The sequence below is a fragment of the Chlamydotis macqueenii genome, chromosome 1 (assembly GCF_036417535.1).
Source record: "Chlamydotis macqueenii isolate bChlMac1 chromosome 1, bChlMac1.mat, whole genome shotgun sequence".
Classification (NCBI taxonomy): Eukaryota; Metazoa; Chordata; class Aves; order Otidiformes; family Otididae; genus Chlamydotis; species Chlamydotis macqueenii.
The window spans coordinates 61,477,823-61,499,039 of NC_141556.1; the positions used below are offsets into that span (position 1 = coordinate 61,477,823).

Consider the following 21,217-nt stretch of genomic DNA (forward strand, 5'->3'; position numbering starts at 1 on the left):
GAAGGGGCAACACAGAACTGCAGAACCTCTCACCCAAGGTTTTGTTCCACCAAACAGTTGGTTCAGACCTAGGTCCCATGGGCCATCCTCCTCCTCCATTGACCTCCTCTTCTTCATCCGCCTCTTCTTTCTCAGTCCATACAAGACCTAGGACAGCAGAAAAAGTCATGGGGGGATGTGGTGTGTTCTCCTCTCAACCAATGAACCTAGATGCAAGTGCAGGGTGGCTGAGGCACCCCTCGACTCTACATAAAAACGGTGCCTGCCCTACTGACAGCAAACCCCTGCTGCTGAGGTGACCGGTGTTAGAGAACGGGCACAAGGCCCGGGAAGGCCTCTCTCTCCCCCGTCCCCCACCTGCCAGGGTTTCCTTTACCACAGCCCCAGGTAAGAAGAGCTGCGCCTCGTCAGCGACCCCGATACACAAACACCACCAACAGCCCCGCACCCCACGGGAGAGACTCCTTTTGCTGCGGACACGCAACTATACCCCAGACCCAGCCCCTGGGCCCCCTACGCCCCTCGGCGCGGGGGGGAGGCGGGCCCGGTTGTTCTCCCCCCCGCCCCAGCCAGGCGCCTCCGTCCCCATAAAGGAGGCGGGCAGGGCAGGGCAGGGCCGAGCCGGGCCGGCGGGAGGGGGCGCGCTGAGGGGAAGAGCCGGCGCGCGTGGCGGGGTAGGCGGCGCGGAGGGAGGGCAGCCCGGCTGCGGGAAGCGGGGCTCCGCGCTGGGACTGGTTCCTTCGCAGCCATTTTCTGTCCAACCAAACAGCCGATTTGCGGAGGGAGCCAACCAGGGCCGCACTGGAGGTTTGTGCCTGGCTCCGGCCAATGATTGGTAACCGGTTCCACTGCAGGCTCGAATGAAATGTCCGTCTCCCTCCCCGGGCCCCGGCGCTGCCGCCGCGCCGCCGCCGCGGGGACCAGGAAGTGGGGGGCGGCGGCGGTGGTGGCGGCGGCGGCAGCAGCCCCCGGGTCCCGCTACCGGCCGCTCGTCTCTTTGTGCGACTGGAGGCGCGGGGGCCGCGCGGCTGGGAGAGCGGAACGGGCGGGCGGGGAGGTGGCGGCGGCGGTGGTGGTGGCGGTGGCGAGGGGGGCCTTGGCAGGGGCGGCGGAGCGGCTGCCCCCGCCGGTGTCCCCTTCTGTCCGCGGGGCCGGCCGCTCCGGCTCCATTTTGTGGCCTAGGCGGGCGACGGGGGAGTAGGAGGCGAAGACAGGAGCGCGGTTGCCCCGCGGCCGCGTCCGCCCCGGGCCGCGGCCGCCAGTGCGCGGGCAGGCGGGGTGCCCGGCTCGCTGAGGTCGCGGCGGGGCACCCGCGGGGCCCACGACCGCTCTCCGGGCCGGGCTGCCGGCCGCCGTGAGCCCGCGGCGGCAGTTTCCCTTCCCGCCAGCCGCGTTTGGGCTACCCCAGGGCCCCTTTTACCGGCGGCGGCATGGCGGGCGGGGAGGGGTGGGGGGGCGGCTTTGTGGCGGCCTCGCCGTGCGCGGGCGGAGGGGGCTCCGCTCCCTTTTGTTATTTTTGCCTGGCGAACGCCGCAGCCCGCCGAGCCCCCTCCCCTCGCCGCGGGAGTCCGCCGCGGTTCTGGCGGGCCCCCACCACGCCCACGGCCCCTCGCCGGGCCCGGAGCCGGGCAACGGGGTTGGAGCGGCCCGGCCTCCCGGCCCTCGCCGCTGTTGTTGTTGAGACCGAAATTTCCTTGAAGGTCTGGCGGTGTTTTGCAGGAGTAAGGGGCGTAGGGCGAGGCCCCGGGATGTGGTGAGAGGAGCCGGGTGACCGTGCGGGCAGCCCGATCCGGCCTCGGGGCTTCGAGGGAGGGGATGAGAGGCAGAGGTCTGCGGAAGGGCCTGGGCTAAAGGCTCCCGGCCAGCGGGCAGGTGCCGGTGTGCGGCCTCCCCTCCCCGCAGGTCCGGGAGCCTGCCGCGTTCAGTACGGAAACCACAGCCGAGGTGATTTAACAATAAAGTTGCTAAATAACTGGGGACGTGTTGTCCTGTTCGATCTGAAAACAAGGGATTGAGATAGATGAGCCATCGATCAAGCTAGGTGCAAGGAAGACTTGGAGGCTATTTGTGTAATTAGGAAGTTTTCCCCTTCATGCCCCTGTGCTGGCTGCTGTTGTATCGTTGAAGGGCATGAAATCAGGAAGTGCGATCGATCGGCTGGCACAGCCCAGCAGCATCGACAGCCTGTCCCATAACACACGTGGCAGGTAGGAGAGAGATGGGACTCTGCCATTCACTATGTCTAAACAACTCCTATATGTTCAGCAAGTGTTTGCAGGCATACCTGTTCGTGCCAGCCACTGCTTCATCCAGAAATTACCTAGTTGGTGATCCTGAAGAGTATTGTGTAGGTTATTCACAATCACACTGGTAAATTCTAAAAAAATCATATGTTCTAGTAATGCTTCTGCAGCTGTTAAGATACACTGATTAAAGAAACCTTCCAAGGTCCTGCTCTAGTGCTGCAGCGATAAAAAATTGAGCCAGCTTCTAGCTGTACCAGTTTTTTTTCCAGGCTTAACAAAAAATACTGTGTTCTGCAAAGAACTGTTATGTCAAAGCTACCAAGTGTGCTATTTTGCTTTTGGGAGGGCAAAATAGTTGATAGTAATGACCTGAACATTTCCAGGCAGTGAGAGATACAGAAATCTGGATTTCAGCCCTTGAATGGGCTCTCTTATATGTAGTGACCTTTACCTATCTTGCTGATAGATAGAAGTTACTGTCAATTAAAAAAAAAGAAAATTGCTACTTTCTCAAAAGAAACTCAGGCAAAGTAGTAGCGAAAGATGAAATGGAAGGAGCAGCTTTGGGCATTATTCACAGTCTGATTTTAATTGGCTTGCAGGAATGGAGAAATGGTATTTATATATATTCATTAGCATAGCGTTCCTAAACAATAAGTGTAGTGATTGCTTTTTTTTTTTTTTTTTCTTATGCGGCCTGTGGCATGACAGTTATAACATTAAGGGAAAATCCATCTGTAATTCTCTGGGAGACCCATGATGGTTTAATTGGAATAATTATTTATGAGGTCTGCATGAGTTGCTTGTGCTCCTCATTGAGCAGGTGATTATATATGGTCTTGGCTGCTAGCATTTACAGCTATGAAATTACATTTGAAAGATGTCAAGAATACTGGATATTACTCTTTAGACTTTAATATTTGACAGTTACAGCAGTTTGAAGTTTAATGGATAACCTCTTGTTTGTGGTAATAATTACATTAAGGGAGGCAGTGTACAGAAATTGAGTGAAAAAGATTGTGCAAGGTGCTATGAAGATATGAAATGTGAAATACTATGAAAACTTCTCAAGTCAGATATCTTGTTTAAAAAAAGGCTTGCAAGGCTCTTCCTTTCATACTTAAAAATGCAAATCTCTAAATCACTTTAGGTAAAGACACTTTACCTTTAAAATTTTGCTTAGAAAGAAACTTGACTTTTCAGTACCAAGTTTTGCAGTAGTACTTTAGAGAAAAACAGTATTTGGAAATTGATACGTTAGTGGCAGGATGCTTGTAAAAAGTGCAAAACATGATTTAGTGCATACTAAACAACATGTGTAAATAACATTGGTAGAAAAAAAGGAAGTGTCAGCAAATTTTACAATTTTGACGGAAAAGTCTGGCCTGTCCTGAGCTAGCTTTGTAAATCTCTTATTTGCCCTGTTGCTTGAGAGGAATAAGCTGCTTGGCACACTTGGTGTACTACCACAGTGAAGGAAGAATGTAACCAACTTACTAATGTTATCAAACTTATAAAAGAAAAAGGCAGGATTTATGGATTGCTAGTTCAACGAACAAATAAGCTTATTTTTTTTTCACAAAAAAAACCCCAAAATTATAGAAAAGCATAAAAAACTTAATATGGGAAGGTAATATGGGGTTTTCAGTCAGTGTTGCAGGAGGAGGATGCTGGTGCATTCTGTTCAGCACTGCTGCCCTCTTCCAGCTTCTGCAAAAGCAACAAAACTGCCTCGTTTGTCTCAGTTTTTTTTTCCTTCAGCTTCTGTCGTTTACTGCCAAAGAAGAGAAGACATGTAAACTTGGTTTCTCCTGCTTGCTCCATATCACTGATCCACTCCCACTTGGTGTAAAAATGTGTGCATTGTTAGTCCACCCATATATGTTGTAGCTAACCATCCTTGTCAGCAGTTAGTCAGCCTAGTAAGGAGCTGGCACATGCTCTGGCACAGCTGCAACCATGCAGAAGGGACTTGTGGCCAGTGACATCAGGGCTTGTAAGATGCACCATGAAGTTAATAATACTGGTAGGTGGAGGGGGAAGGTGGAAGGTTGAAAAGGCCCAGTATGGAATTCATAAGGGGAAGATTTCCTCCTCGTGGTCCAGGGGAAGGAGCCTGGTACAGCGTAGATGCTAACAAGCCTTAGTGATGCTGTCACGTCCTCTCAGCATCAGTCTGCTTCTAATGTTATTCTGCTGTGGGGGAAAACACTGCATGTGAGAGATTAGAGGAGCCTGAGATGGAGAGAGACAGCAGAGCATCTGTTTGTGTTCTAGGCACATGCTAAGGGGTTTTAGCTTTATGTTTTTGTGGATCTGCTGGAACAATGTCCCATGAATGCATTTACCAGTCAGTGTTTCTTTGAAGGAGACATTGCTTTGCTGCCAGGTGAAAATTCAGTAGGAAATTAGGTTCTCCAGAAGTCATTGACAAATAATTGTATTTTCAGTTTAAAAGTATTTGTGTATTTCTGTGTAGGAGCACCAAGTGAGGGTGCAGAAAGCTCAAATAAAACTTTGGTGTCTCTGCTATTGTACTGCTTTACAGCTTTACATCTCTTGTGATAAGGTGTGGTGTGGAATTAATCTACAATGTCTGAAGTTATTGCTACCTACAGCTTTAGTTGCCATTTCTGCCCTGCATCTGTGGCAGGGACAACTGTGTGCAAAGTGTACCAAGTACTTTAATTCATTGCCTATCATTTTCTGCTGTCCCTTTTGTAGGGGTGGCAGTTTTGGGGGAGAAACAGGGTGGATAAATATCACATAAAGTGCTTAAATCACAAGAGGCCTTTGGTTTCCCTCAAGAGACTGGTTTTGCACATCACTGCCAGATAACTTCCCCATTCTGAAGACAAAATCTTGTTTTCTTTGATTCTATTTTAGACCCTTTCTCTACTCAGTGCTGGTAGGGTACTGAGTACAGGTCTAGGCTTGCATTCTTTAGTTATCATTTAGCTGAGCAGCTGATACTGCTCTCTTAAGAGAGCTCTTAAACAGGATGCAAGATTTATTTTGAGATACTGAGGTTTTATTAATTCATTATAGACGTATCCTAGGAATAGTCTGAGTTTTGGACAGCTGGCAGAGCCATATTTTTTAAAACATCCTCCAGAAAATTTTCTGCCAGATGTCAGTGTAAACCTGTATGTTCATTCCCTTGCATCTTATCATGGAGTTTTCTTTGATGTACTTGACCTGAAATATTTATCTCAACACATTTCTTAGGTTAATTTACCTGGATCCATTAATTTGTATATTCCTAGTAATATTATTTTTTCATTAGAGGTAAAAAAAAAGGCAGAAACAAAACAAAAAAAAAACCCCACAATGTGCAGTAAGTGCTTCTTGCAGATGTGTTCTATGCTACACCCCACTGCTGCCTTTTTAGTGTAACTTCAGAAGCACTGAAAGTTTAGTGTGCTTTCGTGGTTGGTTTTTTTTTTTTTATTTTTTGTTTAAAGCAGGGATTTAGCAACAGTGTATTGAATGAGTGTTTTCTCATTTTCTTGGCATCGTCTTGTGTTGCATGTACTACAGGCCTTGTGCTGAGCTGACAGTCAGATATGTGGCGATTGACTTGAGTTTTGAACATCTGACATGAAAAACGTAATACTTGAATGTGTAGCTGTGTTCATTATGAGATGACTAGGATAGCAGTGGCCTGTGGAGGACCCTAGCAGCAGGGTCATGTTTGTGTTATCCCTGGGGCTCCAGGAAATACTAGCAGAGTGACTAGATGGTATATTAATTACCGTTGCTATATTCAGATGCCTAGATTTAGATTTTAATTCGATGACAAAATTAAATCTGACTGAAATTCTTCCACCAAACATATTTTAATTGAATAGTATGTAGAGATGCTGCTCCTTTTCTCACTGCAAGGCCAGCCAAGCAGTGGAAGAGGCTTCCAGGGCATCTGGGCAGGCTCTGTCAATGGAGGTCTTCAAGATGGAACTCTATAAATCCCTCAGCAACCTGCTCTGAGCTGGGAGCTGACCCTACTTTGAGCAGGGTTGGACCAGAGACCTTCTGAGGCCCCTTCTAACCTGAGTTAACCTGTGATCCTGGATTAGGACCTGGTTGTGCTAAGTATTATGCAGAAGAGTGTTACACTGTCTGTAATCCCCTGTCCCAAGGTTGTCCTGGCAGCTGAAAATCTTTCTCCAAGTAATACCCACGGAAGTAATTTTAGTTGCTGTTAAGCTGTCAGTGCCTACTTTCTTTATCTGAGACAGAGATCTGCTTTTTTCTTTTGCAGCCCTTTCCTGTCAATTTTCCTGATCGCTATTTTAGGTTCACAATGTTGATAAGCTTCCACTCAAATTCTCGCTAATTGAAATAATACATACTGTAAGTAGATATGGAGTTGTGCACACAGGAAAGAATAAAAGCAAAGATAGTATATTGAGGATGCATTAGTCTAATGTAGCCAGAACTGTCTACAGATGCAGCAGAGGTTTCAAAGAGGTTCAAACAGGAATTGGCTTTTGAAGGTGAGCTGGGCTGATGAAAGCAAGACAGTTTTTAAAATAATATTTCTGGGTATTGGCAGTAAAGATTCAGATGGCAATAAAGATTCAGATGCAGGACAGGTGAGCAGAAACCAGTGAATTATCACATCACTGCAGAAACATGAAGAATGTTGCAATCGTGAAACAAGGAAACATTTTAGAAGATATGTTTCATAGAAGACTGAAAGGAGGCGGGTGGGAACATCAAGGCATTTAAAGTAGTACTGGGGCTGAGTAAACTCAATGCTTAAAGTTTGTGGAGACTCTAATTCTGAGTTAAATTATAGCAGGGATCAGAGAGCTGAAACTGAGAACAAGACTGCCAGAAAATCCCAATTTAATTTTGGAGGTAGCTTTTGGGATTTACCAGACTGCAGAATGTTAATTGCTTCAAATTGCAGAAGGAAAAGAGAGGCACAACTCTCTTAATGATGGGTGATGTCAGTTTTGGTGATCTTAACGTGCAGGGTTGTGATATCCTTGCATTGTCATTACAGTGAGCTGAGTAAGCAAACTGCAGACCCTTTGGAAAATTGAAAAGCAAAGTTAAATCTCCCAACAAAGAGTCTGCAAAATGCAGACAAAGCAAATTTATGTGAAAGTTGGCACATGGAAAGCCAGTGCTTAAAATGCTACCCTTCCTTTGCTGTGTAAGAAGCAAAGAGCTGCTGTGTAAGAAGCAAAACTTTTTTACAAAGCCCATTAAACGGGACCAGAAGTACTTTAAAAGAGGCAATGTGTGCATGTGTGTAATATTCTGTACAATGAGGAAGATGTAGAAGAGGTTTGGTTTTTTAGCTTCAGCAGCTCCTAAGGCTACATCCAGCTGTTGTAGCACTAATGTGAGCAGCGCTCGGGTTACGTGCACATCTGTGGCAAGGGTAGCACCGGATGTTGCCTAAACGTTTGAAAGCAAAACCCAGCCCTGTGGCCACAGGCAAAGTGCAGATTAGAGAGAGAGGTTAAATTGCTCGTATTTCTGGGTAGGTATAAAAATAGCACACGATTGCTTCTCCCTCTTCAGGCTAGTGCTTCTGGAAGAAGTGAGCTGCATGGTCTCACCGGGCAATGAACATGCGACCCTTTGGGGCAGAGGTTGTTTTCCAAAGACACCCAGGTACCTGCACAGCTGGTGTAGGTCAGAGTAAATCGATCCGGGTTCTACCTCTCATGGGGCTGTGTGTGTGTGTGTGTGTGTCTCGTTAGTAAGGCCGGCTTCTCAGCTCAGAAACAGCTGGAGTGGGAAGGGGGAAGGATGGGAAGTGCTGGTCCAGAGAAGGAACTGCATGAAGTGTAAAATGGGAATGGAAGAGCTCTTTTTCTAGCAAATGAGTAAAGCAAATGTTAACAGAGCTGTTTGTTAAACAACGTCAATAGGCAAGAAAATCTGGGGGAAAGGTGAATCTGGTGCTGTGCATCTGAACAAATTCAAAGATACCTTTGGATTTGTGTGCCAGTGTTGAAAGAGTTTGCATGTGCTGGGAACCACTTCTCCCTTCCTAATTTTTGCATTATTTCCTCTCTCCAAAAGAAGCATTATTAAAACACATGACTGCAAAAATACAACTTTACTTGGAGGAGAAAAAAAAAAAAAGACATTTTGAAAGCATGGGAGCTAAATGTTCTGCAAAAGTTTATTTTTAATATACTAATTTTCAAGACATTTGCAACTGGAAAAAAGTCAAGAATGTCCAAGATTGTGAGACTTTAATTCAACTTATGTTTGGTACTGCTAAAATAGCTCCTTTAAAAGTGGAACTGTTGCCTGCCATGATTTTATATAGGTCTAAGCTCTCTACCGAGCACCTGATGATAGTGTTTAAGGAAATTCATTATTTCTGTAAAAAGGCAAAATGTAATATGGTAACAGGTTACATGCCTGGAGCACCTGCTGTTGCAAGAATGCACATATATCTGCATGTTCTGTACTGTGGTAAAAGGTGGATGCAAGAGGCAGTGATGTGTTGAGTTGCTGTTTGCCTGTGGCAAGTCCCCACTAAAGAGGTGCAAACTTCTGAAGGACATAGGAGGTATCTTCACCTCTTTCACCTCTGCAGCACCAGGAATGCAGGAAGTGCATTCAACATCCCTGACTGGTGAGACCGCAGGCTCCTGAGGAGCATCTGGGCCACAACCTTGGTTCATAGCAGCCCTGTGAGACCTCTTTACTTGTTCACAAAGTCAATCTTCTAGCAAATGTTGAGACTTGACAGCAAAGGGCTGCTGCTGATCTCAATAGTTTTGCCCCAGTTGGAGGGGGGAAGGCAGGAAGGTCTCTCAGACTCCTCCAGCTGAAATGTGGTTGGTGCCTCCTGCGACAAAGGTGCCTAGCCAGGGAGGGAAGTGCTGGCTCTTGCCTTCTTTCTTTCTCCTTGCAGTCAAATGACATGTTAAACTGTGACCCAGTCTCTAAAGCCTCTAGAAGAAGACTTCTTGTTGACCACCACAACAGAATGTTCTGAGAGGAGCACTGGAGGGGTTCCCAGAGAAGTGAGGTGGGACAGAAGCAGGGATAGCAAAGGAAGACGTGACTTGGAAGACATGTAGGAGTGACTGATGCCTCAAGGAGGATGAGGATGCAGAGCTGGTCCTGAGGTCTGGCTAGGAGAAATTTGTCAGTGGGCTTCACAAAAACTATTTGGGTGGAGGGTAATGGTGAGTGAAAGATGCAGTCTGTGTAATAATAGTAGGTAGAGCATTCAGTGAGCAATGGGCTGGCGTTAGATTTGGAGGATTGTTCAGAGGAACAGATGCCTTGACCTGTTCTGGTCAGACTCATGGGAACGACACAAAGTTGTTATATATGTGCTGCATGAACCAAATATTTCTGCACCTCTGGTTGAATTTTTGGGGAAGCTTCACAAGAGTTTCACTATTTTGCTGTCAGTAAAGCTTAGTAAAGAGAGAGAGTATACTGTTCTCAAATGGCAAAATACTTACACTTTGTATAAGTTGGTCTCGTAGTTCTAAGTTGATTGAAGTGCTGTTTTTCAGCAATGGCTGCACTTATAGCATAACAACCATATCTGAAAGGTTTCATTCTTCTGGTTGTAGATGGATGGTGATAGCTCCACGACGGATGCTTCTCAGTTAGGAATTACTGGAGATTACATTGGTGGTGGTCACTATGTGATACAGCCTCACGATGGTAAGAAATGGAACAGTAAATACTACTATTTCTCTGTGTGTGTGTGTATATTTCCTTCCAGTTCTTGTGTAGTTCTCTGCTACCTTCTGTCAAGTTAAGAATTTGCAATTGTTTGTATTCATAATGCCTCACTGTATTAAGCATTTTTTTCTGCAGTCTGAAGGTGGAGGTTGGATTTTTCAATGTTGACACTGAGTCCTTTGAGATGATGACAAAAAAATTGTTCTAGGAAACAGTTTTTATTTTGACATGACATTAAGAATGCTGGGTGTTCAGGAGCCACGTATGTTTCTATGCATAGTATGATAAAGATTATATTGAACACCTATAAAGGTAGCCTGGTGTTACATCTATTTAAAAAATTATTTCTACAGTGTTAAGACCTTTGAAAGCAATGTATTCATCCTTCAGTATAAGATTTTAAAATTACTTAATTATTGCCTGCTGTCTACCAAATACAATTTCAGTTAACTTTTCTTTATCTCATTAGACACAGAGGACAGCATGAATGATCATGAAGATACAAATGGCTCAAAAGAGAGTTTTAGAGAACAAGATATATATCTTCCAATTGCAAATGTGGCAAGGATAATGAAAAATGCCATACCCCAAACAGGAAAGGTAATACCCTTATCTGAAGTATGTTAATGAGTTTTATTCCTTCCTCTGAGTGAACTTGAGCTGTTAGAACAATATATTTTTCCAGATGATCCTGGCTTATTGGAGAAAAGCTTTAGAAAAGAAAAGAAAAAAAATCTTGAGCGGGAGGTGATTTGACAAGTCCATTTTTCTTAGGTTTCTGAAAACTTTTAGTAACTGCCATAATTACAGTATCCAGAACAGTGCTCTTCATAAGGCTTTCAAGAGCTTTGTTTTTCCAGGATATGTTCTCCGAAATTGTTGTAACGAGTCAGACTTGATGGCAATCCTGTATCAGTAAGAATATTTTGTATGCAATTCTCTCTTTCAAAATTTAATCTGCTGTTATTGAGATGCATAAAATTTGGAATAAGTGAACCATTTTGGAAGAAATAAAAATCCAGTCCTCATCCTGAGGGAAAGAGAATGGTTAGTCTTTCATCACCCAAATCTTTACATACCCAAATCTCCAAATTACTTAAGAAGTCTGCCTTATACCATTTAGCAGATAAGGTCAGATAGTGAAAGACTTATTTTATTTCTTACTTCTAAGAATAGACTTTTTAATCCATTCTGCTGAGCTGGTCATTGTATAAGCGTTTGACCGTTCCACCTGTTTATCTTAAACCTTTGCAGGGCTCTTATTACTTGCTGTTTCTCTATTGTATTCCAGTACAGTTCCTTCCCCAGTAACATTTTCTCTAGCTAAAGCTGATTTTTTTTTTTTTTTTTGAGATCACTCTGAATAGAAGCAAGACATAATTTCCTTGCATCTGCTTGTACTTGCATAGTCTTCAGGGCTTTCTGGAGATCTGGATATTACATTTATATCTTTGCTGTGAAAATCTCTTCACTAGTCCATATTGTCATAAATTTTTAGTGATCAAGATGAGATTTTTCTCAAGAACTTAGCATATGGGCTGTCGAGCTATCTTGAAAAATCAGGGAGGTTTTTGTGAAAAACTGCAAGGGAAGCTGCTGGCTGATGAGTACTTCTGAAAATCTCACTCTGTGTCTGAAAATATCAGAGGAACTAGTGTGGTTTCTACATTCGGTTATTGCTTCATTATTTTTTAAAAATACAAACAGGTTCTTCTCATGTGAAGAATAAGGATCTTAATTATTATAATCTTCCAGTTGGCTCCTGTCAGCTTCCCAAATAATCATGAGTAATGCTTGCTGTTATTTTAAGTCAGATAAATTACTTTTGTCCAGCTGAAAACCATAATCAAATTTACTTATTTCATTCTTGCCAGGGGCATATGTTTCTTCATATGAATTCTCATTTGGAAAATTTATCCCAGAATATTAAAGCATTAGAGAGGCTTGCTGCTAGGCATATATTCCAGTCCCTGAATCTAGTGAGGATAAAATACTTGTCATTGCTGAATTTGTGGGAATGTACTGCAGCAGGGTTGGAACTGCTGGGTCTGTCAAAAGGAAGATGGAAGTGGGCTATGACATTGCAATGAACAGCTTTAAAGAGAAGGCGTAGGTAAGGAAAGTAAGCAATACTGAGATGTATGTATATGTAAAAGCTTGCGCAGAACATAGTTATGACTTCAGGAGATCCTGGCAGTTGGCTGCGCTGCTTGAAATAGTAAAATTTAAGTTAAAATCATGTTGCAGCTGTGCTTACCTAGGGTGGTAATGACATCTCATGGTTCCCTCACATACAGGTGTTGCCTAAATGGGTTTTATCATCAGGTTTTGGGATGTTTCCTTTATTATCTGGTGTATTCGTTTGGTTTTTTTTTTTAATCTTCTTGCATCTTGATTAATCATTTTATGATACTTTTTCCTTGCTAGATTGCTAAGGATGCAAAGGAATGTGTGCAAGAGTGTGTAAGTGAATTCATCAGCTTTATAACATCAGAAGCAAGTGAGAGGTGTCACCAAGAGAAGAGAAAAACCATCAACGGAGAGGATATTCTCTTTGCCATGTCTACCTTGGGGTTTGATAGCTATGTTGAACCTTTGAAGTTATATCTCCAAAAATTCAGAGAGGTTGGTATTTCCTCATTCATTTAACTTGGTTCTGTTTATCCTTAGCTCCCCGTCATTGTAATTGTATAATGGATGTCGTGGTTTTATTAGTGAGGGGGGGCCTAAGGTGGTAGCTTCTGTAGGAAACTGCTAGAAGTCGCTCCCCTTTGTTCAGTGGACTCGGCCGGGCCTAGGGCGGACCTGCTGCTGGCCAAGGCCGAGCCGATTGGTAGCAGAATGTCCCGTGATAACGCCTCTGCGATAATGTATTTAAGAAGGGGAAAACAGGGAAAAAAAAAAGAGAGGAGAGAAGATGTGAAGAAGCTGAGCGGGGGCAGAGGTGCAGAGGGGGAGGCGCAGGCCTCATGGGCCTTGCAGGCCTCACCCTCTGGCCTCTTGCCAGGCAGCCGACTGGGCCCGACTCGGTCCAGCCCGGCTGCAAGAAGTGGAAAGGAGATGAGAAGTGAATAAGATGTAAAAAAAGATCCTGAGAGGCATCTGCCAGCCTGTTGTGAGGAATGGCTGCAGACGCCAAGTCAGTTCAGAAGGAGGGGGAGGAGTAATGCGGCTCCTGGCCAAGATTCCCCTGCAGCCTGTGGTGATGACCATGGTGGAGCAGGTCGTCCCCCTGCAGCCCATGGAGGTCCACGGAGGAGCAGAGATCCACTTGGAGCCCGTGAAGGACCCCGTACCGGGGGAGGTGGATGCCTGAAGGCAGCTGTGGCCCGTGGAGGGCCCGCTGGGACAGCTGTTCTGAAGGGACTGAGCTCCGTGGAAGAGATGACCCATGCCGGAGCAATTCCACGAAGGACTGTGGCGTAGGGGTGGGACCCCACAATGGAGCAGGGGAGGAATGTGAGGAGTTCTTCCCCCAACCATGAAGCAGCGGTGTGAAACAACATATGATGAACTGACCGCAACCCCCATTCCCTCTTCCCCCCTGTGACGCTCAGAGAGGGGAAGGTAGTGGAGATAATGTTAAGCTTGGGAAGAGGGAGGGATGGGAGGAGGTTATCTTGTTCTCTGTCTCATTATCCTGCTGTTTGTAGTAATAAATGAATAGTTTTCCCCAAGTCGAGTCTGTTTTGCCCGTGACGGTAACTTTAAGGATTTCTCCCTGTCCTTATCTCAAACCTCGAGCCATTTTTCCTTATATCATCTCCCCCTATTCTCTTGGAGGGTGGGGGGAGTGAGAGAGAGACGGCGTAGTCTGGTCCTGATCAGGCCTGAACTACGACATGGATAACTTGCACAGTATCTCACAGCTATTGTCAGGGACTAATGTAATGTTTAAAAGCATTATATCAAGAGAAAAAGGAGTGAGTAAGCATTTTGGTTAGACTTGCTGATTCAAAGTAGTTAAAGCTTTCAACTGAATAAATTCTCCAATATATGGCTGGTAGTAAATCACTCTGTTCTTTAAAGGTGCCTATTAAGAATACTTAATTCAATCTTTGGGTTCAATCAATAAAAACTGTACTAGACTGCATCCTCTGAGGAACTAGCCTAATGCCTATTGTTTGTCTGGGCTTCACATCTACAGAAGAAAAAAGTTTTTTTTTACTCATGTCAGAATAGTGATTCACATGGAGGGCTATCTGCTGCGGTGTTTTTTTTTTTAATTTGTTTTTTCAGCCTGTTCCTTAGTTTGCTTTTGATACATAGTACATTGCGAAGTATGTGATCCAAACAGTTTAATTTATCCCTTCTCTATCAGAAAATTACTTTTTTTTTTTTAATCTTTCAGCAATTTAAACTTTTTGAAAAAGAAGTTGCTTCTGCTTGGGTTTTTTGTTCTGGTCCCTCATTCCCCTGCCTCGTGTCTGGAGACTGAAGAGAATTAAGCTTGCTTGCTTCTTTACTTTAGTGTTCTTTTGCCTCAGAATACCAGATTTAACCAAATGAATCAAAGGTATTTTTATCCAGTGACGTCTCTTCCTTGTCGTCCTGAATTAAGAAGTTGTTCAAGGTTAAAATAATCCAAGGGAAAAAAACCCAAAGCAGATTAATTTTTTTTTAAATTTAGATCCTTCTGTTGGTATGGCTGCTTGATTTTACTGGCCTGAGTGAAGCAGATATGTCTAAATTAGCAGTGCTGTCGGTAGAGATACTCTTCAGCCTTTTTGTTCTGTAAACCTAAGTTTTTAAATTAATGGTGTCACACTTGCTAGTAGTATTTAATTTGCTGATAGCACTTGAAGCTTCCACTTCCCAGAAAGTCACTTGCTGTGATAACTGAGTAACAAGAGGTGCAATCTAAAAGTTGAAGTATTGCTGTGTGCTATCTTTTTCCCGTTCTGTGTAGCAGTTGCATGTGCTGTCAAAGTGCTGTGTATGCTTTCATTAAAAATGCAAGTAGTGCCAAACTAGTTTTAGTACTTCTGGAGAAATGTGAAGTGGATCTATGCTACTTTCATTATGAAGTGACCATTTTTGCAGATATATATGCTGTCGTAGCAGAGTAGTGGGATTGGGTTTTAATTGGATGGATGGTGGTTTTGCTCATCAGTTTTAAACTTCCATTCCAGCTAGTTCTGTCTTCAGGGTACCGTATATAGTGAATTATCTCTGGTTTGTAGCTTAGTATTTAGCCTACATCGATACAGTTGCAGAGAATACTTTTTCTACCTGTATTATTTTTTTAGGTGTTCTTATGTAATAGCATAGAGCATCAAACCTTCATACTTGTAAAACTGCATGCAAATGACTGGGAGCTTTGGCTTTCTATGCCAATATCCTTTCTGGATACCTCACGTGATGTGAGAAAATAAATCCAATGTTTTGGTTTTAAACATCAGCTCTTAGTTGTACAATGCTGACACTTGCCTGTGGTTGGTAAGCAAATGTTGCACATTCTCGGTAGTTCTGAGATTCTGTGATTTCTTGCAAATGCTCTTAACTGCTCCTTCTAGATTACTGCAGATCTTTGACTCTCCGCAGAAGGTGAAAGCCTTTGTTAGAACTACACACTCCTAGTTTGCTTTGTTTCTGAGGAGTATGCCTAAAATGAAAAACACCCTTCATATGTTCTTGTACTGTGCGCATTCTTAAATCAAATAGAGTTTTACGGGTCTTGGATTTCAAACTCCAGCTGCAGCACAGTGACTCTTCTGCAAGTTCCAAACCTTGGCTAGAGCCAAGAGCTCCTGGGTTCTTGAAACAATCTCAAGCCAGCTATACTCTAATACATTTCTTTCCCCCCTTTTCCCCTCCTCCAGGCAATGAAAGGAGAAAAGGGAATTGGAGGAACAGTTACAACTGGAGACGGTCTAAGTGAGGAGCTCACAGAGGAAGCATTTAGTAAGTAATACTTTTAAATTTATATTATTACTATTGCTTTTCTAAAAATAGCACTTCCTTTAGACATCAGAATTCTTGAGGAATACATTCTGGACTGGCCACATATTACACCTGTGATCCGTTGAGACTTTAATTTGAGATATCTGGAGGATAATCTGTGCTCTGATAAACTCCCAGTCAGTAGAATTTATGGTCAGAATGAAGTAATATAGTGATAAATTATGGTACTCTAGTAATAGCTAATACCAACTGTGGAAAATTTTTAAATGCATACATTAGTGCCAGTATTTTTTCTCTACACTTAAAGACAGATTGTAATGAAAGGTGCAAACTTTTTTTTTTCTCCTCACCAGTAGCTACATATTTAGGCTACATTCGTTCTTCTTGCAAGACTGTTGGTGAGGGGGAAGTAAAATAAACTCCACTTGATGACTTGAGGAGCTCGTCTTTGAGAAATGAGCCAGAGAAGAACATCATCTTTGTATAATTCTAAAACACTTAGTATTTCTTATATTCAAAATAATCCACAGATTGGCAACTAAGAGGTGTAGCAGAAGGAGTATCATATGCATTCACTGTAGCTTTTCTTCCTTATACTGTGAATTAAAGCCTGACAGTTTTGGAGACTTTTCGTTGGTTTTATTGCTGCTGGATTCTTGCATGTAGTCTTCACCTTGACTTTTAAATGTTATAGGCTGGTAGTCTTGAAGCTGATGCAAGGGGAATTAGGAAGCACAGCTCTAGTTGTGTCTACTGATGACATTCAGTTTTTAAAGTATCTGATAAATCTTCTGTTTAAAGTGACTGGTAAACTACTGAACTAGCAAAAATTCAAAGCCTGAGGACTGAAGTGACCTATTCAGGGTCTTGAAGCACACTGCTTCCAGTATGATCACTTTGGCTATATAAAACAGTACAGACTCTTTGAGTCTATCCTAACCTGGAAGATAAGCTCATAAAACTGACTGGAAATTAAGAAACTAAACCTAAATATTGCAGGGGACTTATATTACAAAAAAAAAAACCCAACTTTCTATGACTATGTTAATTTCATAATAAAAGATTAGGCAGTGCAAATAGTAAACTCTTAATCTGTGTTCACATAGATGTAATAGCTCTGGTTCAGTAGTAGTAAGACACTAGCACAACTATAGGCCCAAAGTCTTTACATTGGGTATGTTGCTAATAGTTTCTGGATTGCAGCTGTTGGGAGTCTATCCAACCTGAAAGCTTGTCAAATCAATATATAGAAATTGTTCTAAAAGCTTTATTTTGTATATATTCCAATCTGCACTTCAAGGATTTAAACCGCAGCTCAAGAGCTGAAGGAGAACATATAGTTGGAAGCTTCTGTTTGTGTCTGCATCAGTATCTTGTTTTGTATGGGCAAAGAGGCAAATCCCCAAAATGTTTCTCCCCTGGATGCCCACCAGAAAACGGAGGCTGGAAAAAAGGAATGCCCTTGCATCTGTGGATCCTCTAGCTCCTTCCCAAGGGCAGCCTTGGTGGCATTGACCATGAAATGGTGGAGTTCAAGGTTCTTAAGGCAGTGAGGAGGGTGGACAGCAAGCTCACTGCCCTGGACTTGGGGAGAGTAGACTGTGGCTTCTTCAAGGATCTACTTGGCAGAGTACCATGGGATAAAGCCCTGGAGGGAAGAGGGGCCCAAGAAAGCTGGTTAATATTAAAGGATCACCTCCTCCAAGCTCAGAAGTGATGCATCCCAATGAAGTCAGGCAAAAATGTGAGGAAGCCCACATGGGTAAACAAAGAGCTCCTGGACACACTTAAACACAAAAAGGAAGCTTCCAGAGGGTGACCTGGGAGGAATACAGAGAAATTGTTTGAGCAGTGAGAGATCAGGTTAGGAAAGCCAGAACCCTGATAAAATTAAATCTGGCCAGAAACATCAAGGACAACAAGAAAAGCTTTTATAGGTACGTTGGGGATAAAAGGAAGACCAGGGAAAATGTAGGCCCTCTCTGGAAGGAAACAGGACACCTGGTCACCTGGGACATGGAGAAGGCTGAGGTAGTCAATGACTTTTTTGCCTCAGTCTTCACCAGCAAGTGCTCTAGGTATGTCTCCCAGGTCACAGAAGCAAAGGCAGGGACTAGGAGAATGAAGAACTGCCCACTGTAGCAGAAGAACAGGTTCAAGACCTTCTAAGGATCCTGAAGGTGCGCAAGTCCATGGGACCTAATGAGATGCATCCACAGGTCCTGAGGGAACTGGCGGATGAAATTGTGAAGCTACCATCCATCATATTTGAGGAGTCATGGCAGTCTAGTGAGGTTCCCACTGACTGGAAAAGGGGAAACATAACCCCCATTTTTAAAAAGGGAAAAGAAGACCCAGGGAACTACAGGCCAGTCAGTCTCACCTCTCTGCCTGGCAAAATCATGGAGCAGATCCTCCTGGAAACTATGCTGAGGCACATGGAAAATAAGGAGGTGATTGGTGACAGCTAACATGGCTTCACTAAGGGCAAATTGTGCTTGACAAATTTGGTGGCCTTCTCCACAGTGTTGGAGGATAAGGGAAGAGCAACTGATGTAATCTACCCGGACTTGTGCAAGGCATTTGACACTGTCCCGCACGACATCCTTCTCTAAACTGGAGAGACATGGGTTTGACTTGGTGGATAAGGAATTGGCTGGATGGTCACATTTAGAGTTGGTCAATGGCTCGATGTCTGAGTGGAGACTGGTGATGAGTGGTGTTCCTCAGGGGTCAGTATTGGGACCGGCCCTGTTTAACATCTTTGTTGGTGACATGGGCAGTAGGATAGAGTGCACCTTCAGCAAGTTTTTGACAACACCAAGCTGTGTGGTGCAGTTGACATGCTGGAGGGAAGGGGTGCCATCCAGAGGGACTTGACAGGCTGGAGAGGTGGGCCCATGCAAACCTCATGAAGTTCAACAAGGCTAGTGCAAGGTCCTGCATATGAGTCGAGGCAAGCCCAAGAACAAATACAGGCTGGCACTGAGAGCAGCCCTGAGGAGAAAGACCTGAGGGTGTTGGTTGATGGGCAGCTGAACATGAGCCGGCAATGTGCACTCACAGCCCAGAAGGCCAACCGCATCCTGGGCTGCGTCAAAAGAAGCGTGGCCAGCAGGTTGAGGGAGGTGATTCTCCCCCTCTACTCTGCCCTGATGAGACCCCACCTGGAGTACTGTGTCCAGTTCTGGAGCCCCCAGCATAAGAAGGAAGTGGACCTGTTGGAGAGAGTCCAGAGGAGGGCCACGAAGATGATAAGAGGGCTGGAGCATCTCTCCTATGAGGACAGGCTGAGAGAGTTGGGGCTGTTCAGTCTGGAGAAGAGAAGAGAAGGCCTACAAGAAAGCTGCAGAGGGGCTCTTGACAAGGACATGTAGTGATAAGACAAGGGGTAATGGCTTTAAACTGAAAGAGGGTCAACTTAGATTAGACATAAGGAAGAAATCCTTTATTGTGAGGGTGGTGAGTCACATTGCAGACCTCAGTATGCATGTTATTGTAAAGGTTTATCTTCGAGCATCACTCTCTGTGTTTTCTCTCTAAATATGAGAAGTTCTTTTTACTCTGTTTATTAGCCTCCTCTCTCCTCTATGAAATTCTCAGAGCTCATGAATACCCTGAAGGGTGTGCTGAAGTCATTCAGCGTAGTGTCAGGTCTTTGGCTTCCTATCAGTACCTTTGCCTCTGGCAGTGCCTTTTTATTTTTTTGTCATTGCCTGTCTGTTCATCTCTGCTGGCTTCCACTGGGCTTCCACATTACAGAGTCTCTGATGGATCCTATTTTATAAAGCAGCACAATGTTTTCATTGACTTCCTCACGCGCGTGTATGCTCAAGCGCTAACCTTGTGTCTAAACAGAACAAACTCTGAATCCTCCAGGTTTCTTGGGATATTGAATGCTGGAGATCGCTTTTTCCAGTGGTCAGGATGGCGAACTCCACTCCATTCACCAGTGTACAGCTGTGTGTGTTCTACCTCAGATATGTACAGGGGAAGAACAAGGTGCAGTCTTGCTTTTAGGTTATCTGATGCAAAGTTAATTTGAATTTTTTTTCTTAAGTGCTAATGGGAATAAACTTGTTTACTTGTAATGCTCAGTAACAAGCCTGACTGTACGCAATGTGGGGTGGTAGCTGTCAGGAGAGGAACTGCTCCATAGTCCCTGAGTGGACTACAACTAGATGTTATTTAATGGTGACAGACACATCGAACAAGGCTCTGTGTGTCCTGCAGTTCCCATCTAACTTTCTTAAAATGCTCTTTCTTTCAGCTAACCAGTTGCCAGCAGGCTTAATAGCTACAGATGGCCAACAGCAGAACGTTATGGTCTACACAACGTCGTATCAACAGGTACTGTATCCCGTCCCCTACTCTGTCTTCTGCTGAAATTCAAATGCTGCTTCAGCTGCCCTGCTCTGAAATACGAGTCCAATTGCTGTGACAATTCAGGGCTGCTAGCTGCGATGCAGTTTCAGAAAAGGTGCATTTGAATGTAAGCTTGTATTTTCTTTCTCTAGATCTCTGGTGTTCAACAAATTCAGTTCTCATGATTTGAAGAAAGCTTTGTATCTGGGAACACGAGACAGAAAAGCTGTGCAGCTCTAACGAAGAGGCAGTTTTAATGACTGGTGAAGAGATTTATCTCTTTGTATATTAAATAGCTGTAATGTAGCTACCTGAAGCTTGACTAACTGAGGCACGAGTTCTGACTCAAATCTTTTTCATGATGATTTTAAAAAAAAATTGGATTTTAAAGGTATTAAAGTATTTTTGTTTTGTACAAGAGTTTGTTGCTCTGTATAACTCCTGTATGCATTGTATATTGCAATTTATTACTGTCAGAGATTTGTAGACAGTTTCTTATTTTCATATTGAATTATGTTACTTTTGTAATTCAGGTAAACATCTGGGTTAATTCATGTTTACCCTTTGAATAAAATTGTAAGGGTAAAGTTCATTTTTGAATGCAAGTTGCCTTTATTACAAAGATTGAGTTGGTCTTGGTTATGTAACTTGTCTTGCATGACAACCTCAACTAACTTTACATGTCAGCATATTTATTGAAATTTTGAATGGGACTTTTTCCTCATGAAACTTTTTCTTCCTCATAGCAGCTCAAAAGAATTCCTACAACTGTTTTTTTTTTTTATGTAACTTCAGAATTAAAAGTTAATCAAAACCAACCAGTGCTCTACTACATTTAGAGACTTAGAGCTTATCAAGTGTTGATGAAAACACCGACTGTGTGTGATAGAGGTCTTAATTTTTTTGTTTGTTTGTTTTTTTTCCCCACTTGCATTAACTCTTCTTAGACTTACTTGGACATATTGAAGGTAGTATTTGTGCTACTGAAATAACTTTTCCTTTTTATGTATGGTTTTTAG

The 21,217-nt window shown here is 43.7% G+C and overlaps 1 protein-coding gene across 4 annotated transcripts; it reads left to right on the forward strand.

Annotated features, from left to right (window-relative positions):
* Positions 1-688: 688 nt before the first annotated feature.
* On the forward strand, positions 689-20,790 carry NFYB (nuclear transcription factor Y subunit beta). Of its 4 annotated transcripts, none has more exons than XM_086754219.1 (7): positions 689-807; positions 9,815-9,908; positions 10,399-10,529; positions 12,357-12,554; positions 15,752-15,833; positions 20,104-20,183; positions 20,351-20,790. In XM_086754219.1, exons 2-7 carry the CDS (start codon positions 9,815-9,817, stop codon positions 20,381-20,383), a joined length of 618 nt encoding a protein of 205 aa, XP_086610345.1. In that variant the 5' UTR covers positions 689-807; the 3' UTR covers positions 20,384-20,790. The 4 variants fall into 4 exon arrangements, with proteins under 4 accessions (XP_086610345.1, XP_086610356.1, XP_086610363.1 ...); XM_086754230.1 differs by having other exon boundaries at positions 707-835; XM_086754237.1 differs by lacking the exon at positions 689-807 and adding an exon at positions 1,139-1,944.
* The last annotated feature ends 427 nt before the right edge of the window (positions 20,791-21,217 follow it).

Coding starts and splice junctions, on each gene's coding strand:
- NFYB (XM_086754219.1), top strand. CDS start 9,815: ATGGATGGTGATAGCTCCACGACGGATGCTTCTCAGTTAGGAATTACT. Junction 12,555..15,751: donor ATCTCCAAAAATTCAGAGAG/GTTGGTATTTCC, acceptor CCCCTCCTCCAG/GCAATGAAAGGAGAAAAGGG. Junction 15,834..20,103: donor GCTCACAGAGGAAGCATTTA/GTAAGTAATACT, acceptor TCTTTCTTTCAG/CTAACCAGTTGCCAGCAGGC.